The 21,956-nt window shown below is 46.3% G+C and overlaps 1 protein-coding gene across 1 annotated transcript in view; it reads right to left on the bottom strand.

The window, feature by feature from the left end:
• Positions 1–18,266, bottom strand: part of LOC119394942 (uncharacterized) — a 43,879-nt gene extending 25,613 nt beyond the window's left edge. The window contains exons 1-2 of the mRNA XM_049416023.1: positions 18,106–18,266; positions 1,939–2,351 (exon numbers count right to left, since the gene is read on the bottom strand). Coding sequence (XP_049271980.1) covers positions 1,939–2,351; positions 18,106–18,266 — 574 coding nt within the window. The remainder of the gene's footprint in view (positions 1–1,938; positions 2,352–18,105) is intronic.
• Between the last annotated feature and the right edge of the window lie 3,690 nt (positions 18,267–21,956).

Here is a 21,956-nt window from a genome sequence, read left to right as displayed (position 1 = left end):
CAAATGACTGCAAAGCGACAGCGGCGAGCTGAAGACCCCGAGTACGTACAGCGAGAGATTACTAGGTTGCGGCAAAGGCAACGGCGGCTGCGAGAAAAAACGATGGAAGCCCTACGCCAACGACGACGTGCCCGTAGATGTATGAGAGGTTCGAACGCTTGGTTTCAGCGCGAACTTCTGTGTCTGGAATTTGGACATCCTAGCAAATCCTAGCAAATACCTATAAGCAACCTAGAAACAACCTTCATTCGCTAGGTAAGGCCCAGAAGTAACCTAGAAGCAACCAGATTAGTCTTCAGAATTGTCCAGTATTGCTCTTTCAAGCCTTGGGCAGAGCAGTGCACGCTTCGCCAAGTTTTTTTTTTTCGCGATGTTAATTATAGGCACCTATTTTTTTTAAGTTATCAAGGTTGCCATTTCAGGTAAGCCGGTCATAAAAACAAGACTTCTAGGTCTGTTATACTTTTAATTGAAGTGTAGCAATTATTGGACAAAACAACATTTAGTTATTGTAGCCGAAAGACTACTCACCGCCCGCGGGGTCGGAGCCCACACTTTCCACACGTAATTCAAAGGTTGCGGGCTCGTTCCCATACTGATTTTGCGAAAGAACATCTTCCGGAGTGTTGTTTTCATATGCTACTTCATTTATTTTCCATAAGTGGTACGCGGTAAACGACAGTCCAAAATTTCCTCCAGGAATCTGACTACAGGTAACTAGGCCTAAATAAGTTTGAAAGGCACGTGGTACATAACTGAGGCCATCACAGCCTTATATGAATCGTGAGCTCCATGACACTCACTTTGCACTGCATAATACAGTCTATTTTCTTGGCTTTAAACCACGGAGCTGTTTAAGACGACGGTTAGTCAGTGCAGAGCGAACAGAAACTATCAATATCATGAACCTGTATGACATTCTGCCGCTAGTGAAAACAACACACACAAGAAAGAGACGAACGCGACATCATGGGCGCCAATGTGGACGTGTTCGTGTCTTTCCTGTGTGTGTTGTGTTCACTAGCGGCAGAATGTCGTACAGTAAGCAATACCAACTAGGCCAAGAATAAGTTCTCTTCAATCATGAACCTGCAAGTGCTTTCTTGTCCTCCTCTTTATATTTTGCTTCACTCCCAGAACACGCCCGCCGATTTGTCTGGCGTGGGATGCAATAACTGGCATGGGCGCGATAATGAGTACGGAGAGACAGAGCCAAAGAAATAAAGAGAAAAATAAGGAGAGACACGGCAGGCGGCGCAGCTCCGCACTTCCTTCAGGCTTAGCACCACTAGTGCGAAGATGTCTTCATTTTTTGCATACCTATAAGGTAATGCATATTTAAAATTACAAACGGAACCTCATGTTCATGCCAGCTTGCCTCCGAAACGTCTCGCTTTTTTCCTAGAATATCATTTATTTTTATCATGAGTACACACCATACTATGGGTTGTATTCCACGATCAAATGCCTATAAAAGTCGCTTTCACCGTCTCGGTCACAGCTCAGTCGCCAAAAAGTTCCTTAATGTTGTCGTTGTGAAACAGAAAAAAATGTCTTTGCTATTGTTCGCTCATTAACCGTTATACTCTCATTTCAAAAACAACCAAGCATGTCTTCTAAAGCTCCTCTTGGGTTATTATTTCCCGAATTCCTTCTTCTTTCCCAAATAAAATGCACTCGAGAGACAGCGCATGTTCCTCTGTGTTTCCTCTGCGCCCGTCGTCCTTTTCGTGAGCACTGCGCAAACCACGTCACGCCCGCGACCAACTAGCTCAATGTTTTTATCTTAATAAACAGCTTTACCATGACTACTGTGGTTTGCTGCTACTACTATTAGTACCATTACAACCACTGATACGTATATCTACTACTACTATGACGACAACTGCAGTAACCATGGCGTAAAATGGTGTATGATTGCAACGTGAGGCCACTTACCAAAGATGGTCATGTGCTGATGCCTTGCATCCTGGCCAGCAAGTGAGGTGACGACGCAGGTGTACTTGCCACTGAGTTCCCAGGTGGGCCTCAGAATGCGGATGGCGCGGTACTGCGAGTACGCGTCACGAGAGTTGACGGAGAAAGTGTCGTCCAGGCGTTGGCGCAGCACTCCGAACGCCTCGCGGACCCCCATCTCGGGTATCCACTGGTAGACGGGCTCGGCGCCGTCGTTGAAGAACCACTTGACGACCAGCTTGAGGTCGTTCTCGTTGTACACGTACTCGCAGTCGAGAACGGCGGGCGTCTCGGACCCATTGCGCACCCAGCGCGGCACGATAAGGCGTCGAATGATCACAGCTCGGCAAACACCTACGAGAAAGAACCGAGACTTTTGGTGCGCGGAGCTTCGCCTATGGCCAACTCCAACACCACCAGTCCAACAGACAAAGCAATAAATGAGTGAACACACGAGATTGAAAGAAGCGTAATTGGATGTAAAATGTAGCACTTTTAAGCATTGGTTGGCTTCCGATGTGTTAGTGCTATTTTATTTTCAATTCTCTTTTACATTTTCTTTATTTGCATATTGTAGTGAATTATGCCACGGTATGTTTGTTTATTTCCTTGGTCCTTGAGTAGTTCTATTGCTTTTCTGTAGATGTAACGTGTCAATAGCCTCTTCTATATATGGAAATGTGGAAGCTGCCGAGGAATACATGGTGTTTAAAAGAAGGCGTTAGACATTATTAATGACACGCACACACGCACGCAAGCACGCACGTACACACACACACACACACTATATCTTATGTAGTATAAAATATGTATATTATGTTATATGTATACTATATATCTTTTAGCTAGCATGCGAAAAGTTATTGTTCAGCTAACCACTCCTAACGTTCACGTACTACGTAGCTCCATTACGCAAAAAGAGGTTTTTCACATTCCCCGCCGCGGCCACGGGTGCCGCAAGCTCGCTTTCTCAGGGTTACAAATGCGTATATACCTAAAGAACGTAGGCTGCGGAATGGCCGCCGCAAAGCAGAATCTTGGTCCATCACAAGGAAATTGCGTGCCTAGTAGATTCACATTTTACCGGCAGCAAGATTTTTCTTGGTATACCTTCACTTTCCGTCAATCTTTACTTAGTACCACGCAATAATCTTGGTAAAACAGCAAATAATACCCGTTACGCTATCCTCGGCTTGATATATTTCTGATTCTGTATAGTTATGTAACATTTTATTACCAGGCTCTAGCCTCATACTGCAATGACTGTTACCACACCTGGCTGCCATCCGTTTCTACAAAGCGTTTTAGTGATACAGTGAATCGCTTTGGGCATACAAGCGCACGCAATGCCGGTGGTCAGCTATCGCTGGTATATTTTTGCACCTATCGCTATGGTCTCTTGTACACTTCATCATCGAAGCAAGCGCTGTCGCCATGCCTTGCGTGACAAGCAGCGCTAAGTTGGAAGCGACTCTGGTACGAAGCGCAAACAGGACATGCAATCCCGAACCGACGTGACGCAGCGCGAAATTAATCCTTTACGGGCATGGGACGCCCGAGTCACGCAAAAAAGAACGTGCGGGATAAAGCAAATACCTGTCTCAAAGAAAGGAACAACGATCGGCGAATGAAATAAGCAAACTACCGTCGAAGATAAACAAGGGCTGCACGGCTGGCTCCAGTCTTATGTGGGCACGTAGAGCTATATTGCGGCGGCTGTGGCCGACGCTGCACGCGAACGCATCCTCTCGCGAGCCGCCTTGTTTCTATCTAACCTTTATTTTTTTTTTTGCCGTAGGAAGAAAGGGAAAGAAAAAAAAGGGGCCTCCTCCAAATAATGTGATGTCGCGCCGGGCATTTCTCATTTTCTGGCATGTCGACGATAACAAAGGCGACGAGGAAGGGAAGATAAAAGCAGCGGTGGGGGACTACAGAATATTGAATGACGTGTTTCAGCCCTCCCACGAGCCATATCCATCACGTCCGATCTTAGCAACGCCCATCTTACAGCTTCGGGCCTCCTCTGCGCTGGCGCTCCCGTATAAACCCGCTCGTGAAGAGGAGTCTATTTGGGAAACCACGACAGGGAAGATGGCGGTAAAGTCTTGTACCATACCCTCGGTTCCCCCCGCTCATCGTCAAAAGAAAAAGAAAAAGCGAAATAGTTTGGCAGGCATGAAGGATGGCAGCATATCCTTTCAGGCGTTGTATGCGCAATTGAAGTTCATCCCAGAGAAAGCGCATCTCAGCAAAAACAGTTATAAATATACATTTTAAATAAGGGGCACATATATTTAAAAACTAATGGTTGTACCTGTGTAACAAGTTTCGAAACTCGGTGAAATCTGTTTGAGCAAAACGAGTTGGGAAACTGGAGCGCAGGGTGTTTTGTTTACTCAATCTGTCACTGCATCGCTGGTGTAACGGGTTGCGTTTTTCATTTCTTTTCATTTTTCAGTATCACTATAAAAAATGTATACGCCTTGATGGGCTTATATTGTTAAGCAAAAGTTGTAAACTATGCTACGTACGTTTCTTTCCTTTTAAGCGGCATTTCAAGTCTTAGCACGTCACGAATGGTGTGCGCGTCGTCAGCGTGACGTGAAATTCTCGCCAGAAAGATGGCTAGTTAAGATTTTTGATGAAGTGGAAGCAAGATAGATGATTATTGTTCGGGAAGAATAAGCGCCCCGAAAGGTATCAGATGTTTTGAGAATGCGTGAATATGTTTTCGTGTAGGGGATAGACGCTTAACGAGAGTATATGAATTCAACTTAGTAGAATTTTGGGAGTACCACTCATGTAGGGAGCCACACTAAGCATGATTTATTGAGCCTGAGCGAGTCTGCGCAAAAAACAACAAAAAAACACAAAACAATGCTGTATTTATTGAGTAAGCCTGGGCGGACTGTCATTATTATCTTCTTGGTGAAATAATCCAGTAAATATCAGGAACTAATTTAGATTGATAAAAGACAGTGCTGCGTGGAGCAATGCTTTGTTCTGATATACCAAACTTGCACAGACTGTAGCGCGAAAAAATGCAATTGATAAAGGCGGTAGAATCGTCCTAGATGTTCTACGTAAACGTAAAAAGCACAGCATCCGATTACCTTCACAAGGTAACATCGAACTTCACGTGCACCTCAAACAACCTGATCTACTGTATTGAGTGTGCCACCTGTAAAAAACAGTACATAGGCGAAACTGGACAACCAATTCATGTAAGACTGAACGGCCACCGCGCAGACACAAAGCACAACTTACCAAAAGCAGTAGCCAGCCACTTCAATCAACAAGACCACAATTTCGATCAAGCCAAACTTTACATTCTACAAACAAACTTCCGGTCACCACGTGAGAGGAAATACATGGAATCGTATTTGATACCAAATTTCAATCCTACACCCATCAGGAATAAATCTAGCTCGTGGTAATTTGGAATCGTTAAAAGCCATAGCATGATTCCTATAATATTAAGAGACATGAAGTACGCTCAGCTTTCAAAAACCTTAACCTATTCGCAAAATAAAATCCCGAACCAGCTCCCATAATACACTATCAATATTCTTTTTAAATATCTCTTAACCTTGCATGTAAAAATGTGCACATACGTGTAGATATTATTCTCTTAAGATATTTCATTTTCTAGTGAATCCGAGCCACGGTTTCCTTCCCCTTTCCGCGCTCCGAAGGCCGCTTCTGGCCAGCATTGTCACAGCCCTCGCTTTCTCAGGAAGTTCTACGAGTCTTATTCCGATTGTTCCCCCCGGCCGCCCCTCGTTTCCTTTCAACTTTTTTTTTTTCCTCTTAGTTGACGGGCGCCCAATTTTTGGAAGCCGCCGACGACACTGGATGCATATGCCAGCCAATTACTTCACCTCTTAGTTGACGGCCGCCCAATTTTTGGAAACCACCGACGACACTGGATGCCTATGCCAGCCAATACTTCACCCATTAAGCAGGAGCTTGCTTTTCAGGCAACCCTTTCAATATCACTTAAAGTAGGCAGGCGGCATGTTAAACGTACGCCGCCCGAGTAACCTTTTGTCGTCTGTAGCTGCCTTCCCCACCACCTTCTGCAGCTCCTTGGCGGACATTTAACGTAACCGCCCGGTTCTCTTTTTTTTTCTCCCCGCCTGTAGTTCCCTTCCTCACCACCTTCTTCATCTCTTTGTGATGGCTGCACTCGTCCTCTCGCTTGGTTGTACCCCCCCCCCTTTTTTTCTCTTTTTTTTCTTTCTTTGCAGCTACCTTGAACTCTGACAGGCAGACCCGAACGTGTTTGCAAACTCTCTTGAAAATGTGGCAAGGGCTTTACTCCTCTGCTTTCGAGTTTCTCTCTTTCCAGGCATCAATTACCAACAGCAACAGACACGCCGCCGCTGGACATGACGTCATCACTAACCCCATAAAACTAACACGCCAGGGATGACAAGGCGCCTTTGACAAAAGATAGGTCCCCTATCGAAACGTCGCCAGCCTGATCTGAGGCACTTTCTCCTGTTTTGAAATCTATAACGTGTATCCATCCGTCGGCTCCCTTCTTGATGCTAGATGCCTTGGTTGCATACATTATGTTAAAGTAGAGGTACGGCCTGTCGCAATTCGCGGTTGAGAGAGCTACCTGGGAAAAATTTTGACAGCGTTGATAAACAACTGACAGCTGACCGTTCGTTCATCAAAAAGAAAAGATTGTCATACTTTATTTGCAATGAACTCGCTTGCGCCAAAACCAGGTATTAAAGCATATTAAATATTATAAAAAGTGAAACGTACATTTCCAGGCACGATCATTAGATAGAATGGTAGATTTCACTCTTGAAACGCAATGTTACGGCTAGTTCATTTACATGTCATTATTCGAAAGCAGTATGTTTGTATAGAGCATTCAAGAGCCGAAAGAAGCAGTACGGGCTCAAAAAAATTTTTTTTTCACTTGCTCTGTTCGGAAGCTGTCAGCGTTATTCGTTTTTGTCTCTGAAAACTAAAATGGTACAAGAGAGCCGGTCACACGTTCTGAGTAGGACAGGTGCCGTACTCCAGCTTGTAAGCAAGAGAACTGAAGATATTTAACTTTCAAACTCAATCCTGTACGCATATGCAGACCAGCTAGGGCAGAATTCCTTCTGGTGGTTTTATACGTAGGACTTAGTGCCGTGCAAAAGAATTCAGTCATTTCGAGTGCTACTTATTATTCCAGATATATGTAGCCGACAACCGCTATGAGTTCACAAGGACTTGAAGTCAATAGCTGTGAATGTCGCCTGCTGAATATTCTTCAGCCCCATCCTGATTCAGGAGGTTAATTTTTGTCCAAATGGCAGCTTTGAATCTGGGGCTATCTCAGCATCCCAGTTTGCGTCCACTAGGAATCCAATCTGCTACTCATAATGACCAGCGGTCACCATGCCTACGCGCCACATGGGTCGCCCGTCCCCATTTCTTCTTGATTTCGACTAAGATGTCGTTAACATCTGTTTGTTCTCTGACCCACACTGCTCTCCTCTTATCATTTAAGGTTACACCTATAATTTTCTTTTCCGTTGCTCACTGCGTCGTTCTCAAATTAAATTGAATCCTCTTTGTAATTTCTCTGAGCCGCAGGTAATTATTGGTCAGATGTAGCTGTTAGAAACCTTTCTGTTGAGGTATAGTGGTAAACTACCGCTGATCATTTGCCTGCCGAATGTGCATTCTTATTCATTTAGTTACTTCAGTCTCATGGTTCAGCTCCGTAGTCACTACCTGTCCTAGGTAGAGCTATTCCTTCACCACTTTCAGGGCCTCGCCACCTATCGCAAAGCGCTGTTCTCTTCCGAGGCTGTTGCACACTACTTTAGATTTCTGCGTAGTGAATTTCAGGCCTGCCGTTCTGCGTTGCTTGCCCAATTCAGTAATAACGAGCCGCAGTTTGTCTCCTGAGTTATTCATCAATGCAATGTCATAAGCGAAACGCAGGTTACTAAGGTAATCTCTATTAACTCGTATTTCTAACTCTTCCCAACATAGGACCCTGAAAAGCTCCTGTAAGCACGCGGTGAATTGCATTGGGCCGATCGCGTCTCCCTGCCTTACACCCTTCTTTATTGGAATTTTGTCGCTTTCCTTATGGAGGACTATGGTGGCTGTGGTGCCGTAGATTTCTTCCGGCATTTTTACATATGGCTCGCAGAAGCCCTGATTTTTCAGTACCTGCATGGCTGCTGATATTTCGACCGAATCAATAGCCTTCTCGTAATCTGTGACGGTTATATAGAGGGGTTGGTTAGATTCCAAGCATTTTTCTATCACCTTATTGATAGTGTCAATATGGTCTATTGTCGAGTAGTATAAATTCTGTTAGGTCATTTGGTTGATTGAACTATAAGATGTCATAATTCCATTAGATATTTTCTTTGAAAATAGCTTGTGGACCATGGGCAATCAGCTGATCGGCCTGTAATTCTTAATGTCATTCACATCCCCTCTCTTATGCGCTAAGTTCATAGTATTCCTCCAAGATTCTGGCATCTTCACCTTCAAGAAACACTTCGTATACATGGTGGCCAGTATAGAGGGTGGACAATACAATCTGTCCACCGTCTTTGAATAGATCTGGTTTTACCTGTTCCTCACCAGCGGCTTTACATCTCTGCGTTCCCTCCAAGGCTTACTTTACATCCCCCGTCGTTCTCAGTGGGATGTCCGATTCCTCTAGGCTAGTGCTACTTGTTACGTTATTGTCCCGGTGGTCCCGGCTGCTGTACAGATATCTGTAAAACTCTTCAGCTACCTAAACTACGCTATTCATATTAGTAGTGGCGTTGCTTTCCTTGTTCCTTAGTGCATACATCTGGTTTCTTCCTGCTCCCAGTTTTTTCTTCATCGCTTTGTAGCGTTGTCCGTTCTTTAGAGCATGTTAAAATATCTCCATATTATACCTTCTTATGTCGGCTACCTTAGACCTATTGATTAACAGCGATGGTGTTGAAGTAGAGCATCAGCCTCGCATGCAACATGTCCGTGGTTCGAATCCCCGTTTCATGCAATTCCCCACCAGATTTAAAAAAAAAATCTGCGTGATGATGGAATTGCATGAAGGGGCCTGGGGTGCGGCCTCACTGGTGACCACAGACGTTAATGCACTCCCTCACCAGAGAAGGATTTGCCATCCTGGTGCAGTATTTGGCCACTACTTCCCACATGAAGACTCCAAGTAACCCTCGACCATCACTCCCCAGCGGCTGCGAAGCAACTGGCCACGGTGGCGGTCATACCTGCGACGCAGCGGATGGGGCTGAGAATCTCTGAGTCCAGAGAGGTCGCCATTGGAATCTGAACTCGGCAACATTTACCGCTAAAACGTTATCTCGTGAGGCGAGTCTAGCAGGGCTATTTGTGGAATTAGAGGGCCTTAAACTGGATGTAATAGGGCTTAGTTAAATTAGGAGGATAGATAAAGCATATACACTACTAAAGAACGGAAACGCCCTATGCTATCGTGTCCTAGTTGACAGAAAAGAACTAGGGGTGGGGTTCCTGATTCATAAACGTATAGCTGTCAGCATAGTCGAATACTATAGCATTAGTGAGAGGGTGGCAAATATCGTAAAGAACTTATTAAGAGGCAGAAGATGAAGGTAGTACAGGCCTACACACCTACATCTAGTCATGATGACCATTTAGTTAAAAGCCCTGCCACGGTGGTCTAGTGATTATGGCGCTCGACTGCCGACCCGAAGGTCGCTGGATCGAATGCCGGCTGCGTCGGCTGCATTTTAGATGGAGGGGAAGATGTTTCAGACCCGTCTACTTATATTTAGGTGCACGTACGTTAAAGAACCCCAGGTGGTCAAAATTTCCGGAGCCCTTCACTACGGCGTCTCTCATAATCATATCGGGGATTTAGGACGTTAAACCCCAATTATTATTACTGCGTTTAATTAAAATATTCTATGAGGACGTGACATCATGAGTAAGGTACAACCAGAGTATTCTGTAGTGATGGACGATTTTATTGACACGGTAGGGTGGAAACCAGGCAGCGGGGGGAATATGGCATCAGTTCTAGAAATACCAGACGGGAGTTATTAGCAAAGTGCGCAGAATGAAATAATTTACGGATCTTGAATACCTTTTACTGAAGACGGGCGAACCGCAAGTGGATGTGGATGAGCCCTAATGGCGAAACTAAGAATGAAATAGTCTTTATGCTGTTCGCACACCCTAGCATCGTGCACGACGTGGAAGTGCTTGGCAAGATACGATGGAATGACCATAGGATGGTAAGTTCTCGAATTAGCCTATAGACTTAAGGATGAAACAGCAGAAACTGGTACGCAAGAAACCATTTAATGAGTTAGCGCTGAGAGGAAAGTACAGGAATTCAGGATCTCGCTGCAGAGCAGATTCTCGGCTCTAACAACCAACCTTAGCGATGACGCGGTGATGGATAATATGATGAGTGTAATTAGGCGTATGGAGTAAAAGTCGGAGGTACAGTCATTAGACAGGACACTGGCAAGCACTTTCAGGAGACGAAAAACATCATTAAGAAACGTCGATGGATGAAAGCCTTAAACACAACGCCTTTGTTTAACCAAATTTGTACTCGGCGTCAGAACGCTTGCCGCATCTCGATGCCAAAGAATCACGTGTTAGGAAGGATAACACGTGTACGACTGTTTCAGACCAAATGCGCGCTTTCTGGCGGTCCCGAGGTAGTCGGTCACATGATATATATATATATATATATATATATATATATATATATATATATATATATATATATATATATATATATATATATATATATATATATATATATATATTGTTGAGGTGTTTATTAGACGGCAGTCGGCGACGATGCTCAATGGCGACAGTCAAGCAAGAACATGAGCTCAGAGCGCGAGCGGGAAGAGCCCAAGAGGACGACCCACTAGAAGGCTATAGAGAGCGCAACCCCTTACTCAACTCAAAGGCTTCGCTACAATATATATATATATATATATATATATATATATATATATATATATATATATATATATATATATATATATATATATATATATATATATATATACACCTACTTATACATATACGGTGCATGACTGCGGCGACGGCGACGGCAAAATCCAGCCGAGACTGTCCATACAATTGCTATCGCAATAAAAGTGATAACCTCGGGTAATGCGCGGAGCCGGCAAAACAAAGGTGTCTACAGACATCATTTTTGGTTTAAAGCAATGTGAGCAGGTCTGCATGTCTATTAGGCCGCGCATGCTGCTCTTGCGCTCTACACCGACGGGAACAGGTCTGTACAAGCATGAAGTAGACCATCAATATCAATCTTGCTTTCAAGGACACACGAGGCAAGAAAATTTCTCATAATTGCGCACTGGCGACCACATTTCCGGCATGGTGGGCTGTATTCCGCAGATCCTTCATTAAATAATCATACAGTACGTATACGACGTGTATCGAGATTTGCCCAACGATATGCGGCTGCTTTAAGTTATGGTTACCGCGGGAATTACCAGTGCCTGTCTTCCCTAAATCGATTGGCCGAAAATGTAGAAGGCATGCAGTTTAGTCATTGTGGGCACAATATATCACCTTCTGTGCGGTTGCCCGCCAGCACACTGTACAGAGACAATCGTCACGCGTGGGGCATACCCACTGGTGTAAACGGCTGCCTTTAACCGGAAGACATATTTATGGAGCATTGACGTGGCATATGATTAGATCTGAAGCCTCAGGAAGTACTGGGGTGCTTATTATATTCCATTGAATTGGTTGTAAACGTCTCTAAAACAAACACCCGTCCAGCTATGTTATATTTACATTTCTATTTTCTCTAGAAACTCTATTTCGCGTTCAGCGTACGAAAGGACAAACTTTCGTTCCTTAACCTCCGCCTATTTTGTTTCTTTCTATCTTGCTCTAACATAGCTTTATAGCATGATCTCAGAGTGTGCATTATGCCAGTCACGTTGCATATATATATATTTTCAATTTACTGTCAGCGTAATGTTTAAGTTCAGGATGCTAGGTGGAAATAGGTAGCCTGGTTACTTCCGTCCACTGCTTTCGTTATGCAAAATGTTCATTCATATTTACATTTTGTTAGAATACAGTGTTGTTGAAGTGCTGTTTTTTGTCGCCATTTCATTAGGGTCTTCCTCTTGTATGTGCTAGAGACCTGTCGCCAGGGCTCTAGAGCTGTTATCATTGAATAATAATAATAATAAAAAAAATTCGGCAGATCCCACGTACCGTGGGAGTCGGTGTTATGCGAAGCATGCGGCAGGAAGGTGACTGTGGCGTATTTTTTTTATAGCGGCAAGTTACGAAATGACGCTAGAGATCTGTATAAATTTCATACGCACATATATATGTTCAAGAGCCGCATAATTATGTGTTATATAACCAGTTGTTTACGGTTCGGTAACACTGCCAACGGAAACGTGGGTATTGCCAACACCAGAAGCGGTAAGCTGATATGTAGTGCTTATACTTGTTCCTTATGATGGATAACGCACGCACGTTTCACGAGCCCGTGTGCATGTTTGGAACAATTTCTTGACAGTTCTTGAACAAGGTCATCATCTCCGTGATCAGTGAGCACCAGCAGCTGGTCATGAATTGTTATAGGATCCAGTCGTAATCGCGATGGCGAAGGTTCCACGTGTAGTGAAGTATGAGGTATAGTAAAGCTGTTGGAATTTATGAATGCGTCGGTCATTTTGTCGACAAATTGTCTGTCGATAGAGCCGGCGACATCTCGGAACCCGAAGTCACCCTTCGCGTAGGTTAGGTATAGGCCGTCGAGGCTGGTAGGCCAGGATAGTGCTACGTAGACCAACATCAGTGGATGGCGCTTGTGGTATTCGTACACTACCTGGGCGTATGTGGCCTACGTAGCCTAGTCTACAAAGCGGCTGTCAATCAATCTGGCATCATTCTCGGTTAGCATGAGGCCATCGCCCAACCTCGTAAGAAATGAAGAGGACACTGCGTCGTTCTGGCGGACTAGGTGCACATTACGGTGCAGTGATGTGGATATCATACGTAACATTCATTCATGTATTCGTCCGGGGTCGAGAAATGCTTCAATATAGCTTGCGGAATCATAGGAATACAAATGTAATGTATATTAGACTGCTACAAAAGCGGAGCCAACACTGGAGCCACAGACAATTTGGAACAATTGTTCCAATTGCCTGTATCGTAGGAGTACACATCGTAGGAGTGTCACGTATTGTTTATTGCTTTTCTCTGAAATTAGGTAGCAAGCACCAGAACCACAGTTGACGTTGCATCGATATTACGCCTGCGTAGGCTGTTTTTCCAAACCAGTTTATAGACCTGGCGTGGCTCTGTGGTAGAATACCTGACTGCCACGCAGAATGCTTGGGTTCGATTCCTGCTGGGATCCTGATTTTCATTCTTCCCATTCGCCCGGTCAACGCTGCCGATGTTGGTTTTTCTTAACGCTCTCGCATTTGGACTACCAATGTCTGTTCTCGCCGTTCCTGGGTAGATATATATGTCAATCACCTGTGGCGCATACCCGTAAACCGCGGCCCGTGGTAAACGGGTATGTGCCACACGTGTCCAGTGGAAAGGGTTTGACGACGTACGCGACAGGATTTTCACGTTATCGATGTTATGACCCGACAGTCATATTCGTCAAATCCTCTTACCCTCCCATGCAAATTTTGGTCTACACCAAGTTAAGGAGGCGATTATGAGAGCACCCAGACGTAGGCGGCTAGATAGATAGATAGATAGATAGATAGATAGATACGTAGATAGAAACGCTCAAAGTGCCAGAGGTTCGCTAAGAAATGCTTCGCATTTAATAAATATGTTACGGAACAAGACACCAGCTCAGAGGGATCCGTATCCCTGTATTGTTTACAGCAATAGGCGAGCAGCGCAACCGACGCGAACAGCACGCGCCAGTCTGTCTGTTTCGTCCTTCTCTTCGTCTCCTTGGCCGCGATGCCGCTGGTACGTAGCATTACCCCCGGCGGCCGAAGCACCGTCCCGGAGCTTTAAAGGTCGTTTTCGGAAGCGGTGTTGTAGGGCTTGAGCCGTGAAACGTGAACAATATCGCTGGACCGAACAGATGGCGATGGACAAATGGGGCCAATCTCATAGGTAACAGGTGTTACCTGACGCAGTACACGGTAAGGTCCAGTGTAACGAGACAAAAGTTTTTCGGATAGGCCCACCCGACGATGAGGGGACCAGAGTAGCACAAGGGCACCGGGAACGAAATGTGCGTCTCGATGAGTAGCATCGTACCGGCGCCGTTGTTTGGTTTGTGACGCCGTCAGCCGAGCGCGGGCTAGGTGTCGGGCTTCGTCGGCTCGCGCGATTGCGTCTCGGGCGTGCTCGCTGGTGGACGAGGTGGAGGTAGGAATGATCGTGTCCAGCGGTAAAGTCGGCTCTCTTCCGTACAGGAGATAAAAAGGGGAAAAACCAGCCGTGTCGTGACGCGATGAATTGTACGCAAAAGTTGCGTAGGGTAGGGCAACATCCCAGTCTCGGTGGTCCGGCGACACATACATAGCGAGCATGTCCGTAAGCGTGCGATTAAAGAGTTCCGTTAGCCCATTGGATTGAGGGTGGTATGCAGTGGTCAGTTTGTGCTGCGTAGAACAGGAACGTAAGATGTCGGCGATAACTTGAGACAGGAATTGACGGCCACGGTCTGTGATCAGTTGTCTTGGGGCACCGTGAACGAAGATAACGTATCGTAGCAGAAAGTCAGCAACGTCGGTTGCACAACTTGTCGGTAGAGCTCGCGTGATCGCATAGCGTGTAGCGTAATCTGTAGCCACTGCGATCCATTTGTTTCCTATGGTTGAGACGGGGAAAGGTCCAAGAAGGTCTAATCCAACGCGGTAAAAGGGTTCCGTGGGTATGTCCAGTAGTTGAAGATGGCCAGCGGGTAGCAGCGAGGGTGTTTTGCGGCGTTGACATAACTCGCACGTGGCGACATAGCGGCGTACTGAGCGAGCAAGACCTGGCCAAAAGAAACGGCTGCGTACGCGCTCGTATGTGCGAGAGACGCCGAGGTGTCCAGCTGTCGGCGCATCGTGAAGTTCAGCGAGGACACTGCGTCGTAAATGCTTAGGCACGACAACTTGAAGGTCAGGTCCGTCAGGTCAGAAATTTCGATGGTAGAGGACGCCCTCTTGAAGCACAAAGTGGCGAACAGAGGCGTCGTATGGGAAAGATTCCGTGCGGGTGATGATGTCGAGGAGCACGGGATCCCGTTTCTGTTCTTCCCCAATGTGAACCAAGTTGGTCACTGACAATATGGAGCAGATCGTGTTGGCGTCAGTGTCATCAGGATCGTCGACAGGGTACCGGGAGAGGCAGTCGGCATCCTGGTGCATGCGGCCAGATTTGTACACGACTGAGTAGGAGAACTCTTGGAGGCGCAAAGCCCAGCGACCAAGCCGCCCTGAGGGGTCTTTAAGAGAGTTCAGCCAGCAGAGCGCGTGGTGGTCGGTAACGACCGAAAACGGGCGCCCGTATAGGTATGGCCTGAACTTGGCGACCGCCCAAACGAGAGCCAAACACTCACGCTCTGTGATTGAATAATTGCGTTCGGGGGCGGATAAGAGGCGGCTGGCGTACGCAATAACGCAGTCGTGGCCACGTTGGCGTTGAGCAAGCACGGCGCCGATGCCATGACCACTTGCATCCGTGCGGATCTCAGTAGGGGCAGCAGGGTCAAAGTGGGCCAAAATTGGAGGAGTAGTGAGGAGGGCGATGAGATTGGAAAACGCAGAAGCCTCTTCTGAGCCCCATGTAAACGGGACGTCTTGCTTGAGGAGCTGCGTAAGAGGTCTCGCTATATCCGCAAAATTTTTCACGAAGCGTCGAAAATACGAACATAGTCCGAGAAAGCAGCGAACATCCTTGACAGATCGTGGAACGGGAAAGTTCTTGACTGCGCTGATTTTCGCCGGGTCTGGCTGTACTCCGTTAGCGTCCACTAAATGGCCAAGTACTGTAATTTGGTCGCGGCCAAAATGACATTTTGATGAGTTAAGCTGCAGGCCAGCACGGCGGAAGATGGCTAAGACGGCGGAGAGACGTTCTATATGAGTTTCAAATGTTGGGGAAAAAACAACGACATCGTCCAAGTAGCACAAACAGGTGGACCATTTAAATCCTCGGAGCAAAGAGTCCATCATTCGTTCAAAGGTGGCTGGGGCGTTACAAAGGCCAAAGGGCATGACCTTGAATTGATATAGGTCATCGGGGGTGATAAATGCCGTCTTTTCACGATCCATATCGTCCACCTCAATCTGCCAGTACCCGGAACGGAGGTCGATGGAAGAAAAATAGCGGGCATCATAGAGGTAGTCAAGGGCATCATCTATTCGTGGCAGAGGGTAGACGTCTTTTTTGTAATTCTGTTTAGGTGGCGATAATCGACACAGAAACGCCATGTGCCATTCTTTTTGCGCACTAGCACGACAGTTGAGGCCCAAGGACTGCAGGACGGCTCAATGATGTTCTTGGCGAGCATTTTGTCGACTTCAGCGTGGATAATTTGACGCTCAGTCGCCGACACGCGATATGGGCGCCTATGAATAGGAGGCTGGTCAGCTGTGTTGATGCGGTGGGTTACACCAGTAGCTTTTCCCAATGGACGGCCGCTGAGATCGAAAACGTCGACGTAGGACAGCAGAAGCTGGTGGAGCTCGTCAGTCTGCTGCGGCGTTAAGGTGCAAGCAATCATCGACCGTATGGCGCTGTCGGGACAAGGATTAGATTGTTGCTGGGCATGGGGATCGGACGGAGCGGTCACCGTGAGAGCAGCCACCGCGCTGTCTTCTAAGGTCGAAAGTAATGCCAAAGAGATGCCTTGCGGGAGCACTTGCGGTGTCAAACTAAAATTGACAACGGGAAGGCACGTGGAGTTCCCTGTGACAGAAAGAACCGTGTGTGGTAGCGTAATACCACGACTTATCAGGACATCGGTGATAGGGGTCAGTACATAGTCGCCGTCGGGAACTGGTGGTGTTGCGAAAAATTCGACATAGGTCAGTGTTTGGGGTGAGAGGCGAGCGTATCCGGCAGCGCAGAGGCGACTCGGCCGGGGCACAGGAGGGTCGATCATGGGCAAGTGGAGACGGAGCGTACTGGCCGAGCAGTCAATGAGGGCAGAATGCGCAGACAAGAAGTCAAGAAGACAAGAAGCTGGAGGGGCGAAGTGGGCAGGAGGGGCAGAATGGTCTGGGCGTGTTGCAGAACGAGGCGTGGGACGATTATTGAAGGAAGGCGGGAAATTTTGTGCAGGAAGACCCCAGCGACTTCGGCAATGACAAGATATGTGTCCTATTCGGTGACAGTAGAAGCATATGGGCTTGTCATCAGGTGTTCTCCATTCGGACGGATTACGGAACGCTGGTGGCGAGCCAGACGGGGGTCGACGTGGGGGCGTGAAGTGCGGCGGGAAGTCGGCACGGGGAGGCGTCGAAATAGAGCAGACACCCATGCTGGCAATTTCCTGTCGGATTACTGCTTGAAGAAGGTGTAAAGGGACGGAAGGAGGTGTGTCAGAGGATGGTGGTGCCACGGTAACAGGGGCGGCTGCTTCAAGTTCACGCCTAACGAGTCGGGTCAAGTTATCGCAGGCGTCCGGTTGCCGGTATGTAGCGAGGCAAGAAGACGTCACTGCGGCATTCGGAAGGCGCGGGAACAGTGGGGAGACACGCCTACTTTTAGCCTGTTCCAAGCGACGACATTGTTGAAGTACCGCATCGACAGAGGACACTTTAGTGCACAACAACAGGTTGAACGCGTCGTCGGCGATACCCTTAAGTATGTGCGCAACTTGTTCTTGCTCAGACATCGTTTCGTCAGCTTTGCGGCAGAGGGCCAGGACATGTTGAATATAACTGAGGTAGGACTCAGTGGAGCTTTGCGTGCGAGTCGATAATTCAGTCTGCGGCGAGGCGACGTCCAAGAGAGTTGCCAAAAAGTTCGCGAATCTTTTCCTTAAAGCTGTCCCAGCTGGTAATCTCATGTTCATGGGTGTCAAACCAGAGACGAGGGGTTCCGTCCAGGTAAAATATGACATTCGCGAGCATAAGGGTGGGGTCCCACCTGTAACTGGCGCTGACGCGTTCGTACAGGCGCAGCCATTGGTCGACGTCAGAACCTTCCAGGCCCGAGAAGACGCCAGGCTCTTTCACGGCGGGAAGCGTGACGAAAGTGGGTGCGGCCGGTGGGTTGGCAGGTAGGGCAGGAGGCAATGCGGGCGGCGGGGATGTAGCCGAGTCTTGCGAGGCCATGGGGAAATCCTCGAGACAACGTCCGCTGCGGAGTTCCGTGGCAAGGTAGGGGATCGCACCACTCCACCAAATATGTTACGGAACAAGACACCAGCTCAGAGGGATCCGTATCCCTGTATTGTTTACAGCAATAGGCGAGCAGCGCTACCGACGCGAACAGCACGCGCCAGTCTGTCTGTTTCGTCCTTCTCTTCGTCTCCTTGGCCGCGATGCCGCTGGTACGTAGCAATAATAATAATAATAATAATAATAATAATAATAATAATAATAATAATAATAATAATAATAATAATAATAATAATAATAATAATAATAATAAACACAACAACAATAATAGTAATACATCGGGGGTTTTAGGTGCGAAAACCGCCATATGGCCATATGATTGGAAGCACGCCTTAGTGCAGGGTCCGGCAAGTTGGGCCATCTGGTGATCTTTAACGTGCACTGATGAGGCAGAAAACACGGGCCTCTAGCATTTTGCCTCCATCAAAATGCATCTACCGCGGCCAAAATTGAGCCCTAGACATTTGGGGAAGCAGCCCAGCACCGTAACCACTGCTCCGCCGCGGCGGACTTTCATGGAATGAAGTAACCAATAAAAAAATTTATTCTGCTAACTGGTGAAGCTGGAAATCTGAGCATTTTGAAGCTCATTCTAAATTCATGAGAACCATAGTCAGAAATACCTCTTTGAACAGAGGTTGTAACTCTCGAATCCAATAATGTATATGCAGATCTTGTATTTTTAAGAGCCGCATCGATCTTTGACACGATTACTCCCAAGATAATGAAGCACCCAGCAAAAGATGCCTGCAAGCAACAAAGAACGTACCACGCGGGTGTTGTACTGTAATTCAAATACAGCAAGGTGTACTTGATTGGCAAAAAAATCACAGCATATCCACGGAGTGAATGATGATGAGTGGGCAAAGCTGCGGAGGTTCATCGGTAAACCGTGAATCTTCCGTGAATTCTGCCCAGTACATCATCACCGACGTGAGATCGGGCGCGTTTATACTAAAGGTTCGATGAGTTATGACGACTTGCAGCTCACTTTAATTTTACATGTACGCTGTCAATTTTCATTGCTTAGAAAACCATTGCTTTAGAAAACATCTGGCGTCTTTCGTTAAGCAGCTGGCGTCTTTTCGCTTTGCTTTAGAAACATCTGGCGTTCTTTCGTTTTGCTTTTACAAAACATCTGGCGTCTTTCGTAGGTTTATTTCATCAATCAACGGCGTTTTGAACAAAATTTTTATTGTTTAATCACGCACAGGAGAAATCTCACCAGGCACTACCTTGGAGGTAAACAATGGCTGCTAATGGGAATGAGAGACAGAAGTAGTCGGCGTTTAGCTAACACTTACACTTCTACTTCTACTAACGTTTCCTACTGGAACATGCCAATGGCTGCTAATGGGGAATGAGAGACAGAAGAATTCGGCTTTTAGTTAACGCGCACGCTGCGAATTTTTTATTGTTCAACAACGCACAGGAAAAATCTCCCACCGGCACCACCTTGGAGGTCAAAGCGTAAGACTTGTTACGCACTACTACTACGACTACGACTACGAGGGACGAACGGGTGCCGCCTTAAGGAGCTTCGCCCCGAAAAGCGAAAAAGAACGTCATTACGAAAAAAAAAATAACAGGGGCGGGTTTACGGTCTCGACAAAACAAGATTCTGGAATACAATATACGAAACTTCGGGAGCGTTACTTGATTGGACTATCATTGGCTATTTTGGTAACTCAAAAGTAATCAGAAGGTGGCTACATCTCACAAGCGCCTATGTCGTTACCATTTCAAAGAAACATGTTTACTGGAGAAGCTCACACGAAGAAGCCGCTGAACTTTTAGTCTTTATTATCTAGTCGTTTAATGGCGCCCAGATATTTCAGGTAAGTTAAATTAGAGCTAATTAACAAAATACAAATGGAAAATTTTCAGGTAATCAGGCCCTATAAACGCATGCATACACTTAGTGTCACACACACAATATATATATGTATATATATATATATATATATATATATATATATATATATATATATATATATATATATAGAACAATTTTACTCGTGACTAGCGATCAATATACACCTACGTTAGGTTCCTTAAACACGTGAATGCCGTTTCAAAGCCGCCCTGAAATTCGTTGCCCCGAGAAAAGGAGGTAAGGCACTAAATGGCATCGAGATAGCTGTACGTGTTGAACATTAAAAAATAGTTAAGAAGTGCCAGAAGTGAAGCACCGGAGTTTTACTTTTAACTAAATGCGCCAAGTGCGGACGTGATATGCAAGTTTGCTTTAAAATGCTATTTAATTTTTCTCCTTCAATCGATTAGACTTAGAGACGTCGTTAGGTTTTAATAAATGACCTAACGGCAAGAACACAGACAATGTGGGTCATGTTGTTTTCATTCTGAGCTCGTATAAAAGTGAATTCCGCAGAACTTTCACTACATGCCCCTGGCTCAGACATATTATTGATCCACGTAGAACGAATGTAATTCCTCCTGTGAGTACTAACGGTAAGGGTGGCGACAAACTCTATGGAGACTAACCACGAAGTCAATCGACCTAACGCCATAACGCTGCAAAAAGACGAGAGAACTTGCTCCCTGCTTTTTGTCACGGCATTTATTCATCAACAGAGTGATTATTAGAGACCGGATTTTAGGCAAATGCCTATTTTGTTCCTTGCGCTCCTATCGCACCATTTTGATATACGATCATGAATCAGAGGTTAAGAAAGGCTTCTAAAGTGGTTTTATAGTGCCTATAAATGCCTGTTTTTGGCGTTCGTGCCTAAATGCTTACCAATGCCTATAAATGCCTATTTTCAGAATTGGCGCTAATATGAACACTATTTAGCCTCAAGTGTCTCCCCCGAGTGCAGTCTGAGACCGTTATTCATGTTACCGTGCAACATTGACTGTTTGGAACTATGGGTATCAACCTAGTCCTCTAATTGAACCAACTTCCGGTTACAACCGCTAGCAGCAGTGAAACGGGACACGCCGGCGAGGATTCGCCGCCGCGCTGATATCGCGCGAGCGGTTGGCGAATGCGAATCCGCGGAGGGCCATCAGCGTAAAGGAGAGTGAAGAGAAAAAAAAGAAAGAAAAAATTGGTTTGCACGCAGGTTTGGTTTGTTTGCAATTTACTTTTTAAGGTGTTCACTGCAGTAGGGTAGCCAGAATTTTTTTTTTTTGGGGGGGGGGGGGGTTAACCATACTCTATGTATGTTCGTACATGCGTTTGTATGTGTACGTGCATATATATATATATACACGTGCAAAACTGAAAAGTTTCGGGGGGGGGGGGAAGGTTGACCTCGCCCCCCCCCCCCTAGAACTCTCCGCCTGACTACGCCAGTGATTCATTGCCAGGGGAGAATTGGCTCTACGCGATGCGACACGGTCAACAGGGGAATCCCTTTCTTCTGGTCTTTCAGCGACCTGGCTATCAGTCCCGCTCTCACCTTCTCAGTCATGACGAAAAGACACCAGGTGTATGTTGATTCGACAGTGGCCACTTGACTCATCGTGAAGAACACGGGAGAGACCGTGTTCTGCGAACCGTTCGAGACAAACCAGAATCGCACGGTTATTTGTTTACCGTTGTCGCCTTTGTGCGATCTTAAGCAAAAAAATGGGTGTCTGTTGTTTTTGCTTTAGATA

The sequence above is a fragment of the Rhipicephalus sanguineus genome, chromosome 5, assembly GCF_013339695.2.
Source record: "Rhipicephalus sanguineus isolate Rsan-2018 chromosome 5, BIME_Rsan_1.4, whole genome shotgun sequence".
NCBI lineage: Eukaryota > Metazoa > Arthropoda > Arachnida > Ixodida > Ixodidae > Rhipicephalus > Rhipicephalus sanguineus.
This window is presented reverse-complemented; position numbering and strand designations above follow the sequence as displayed.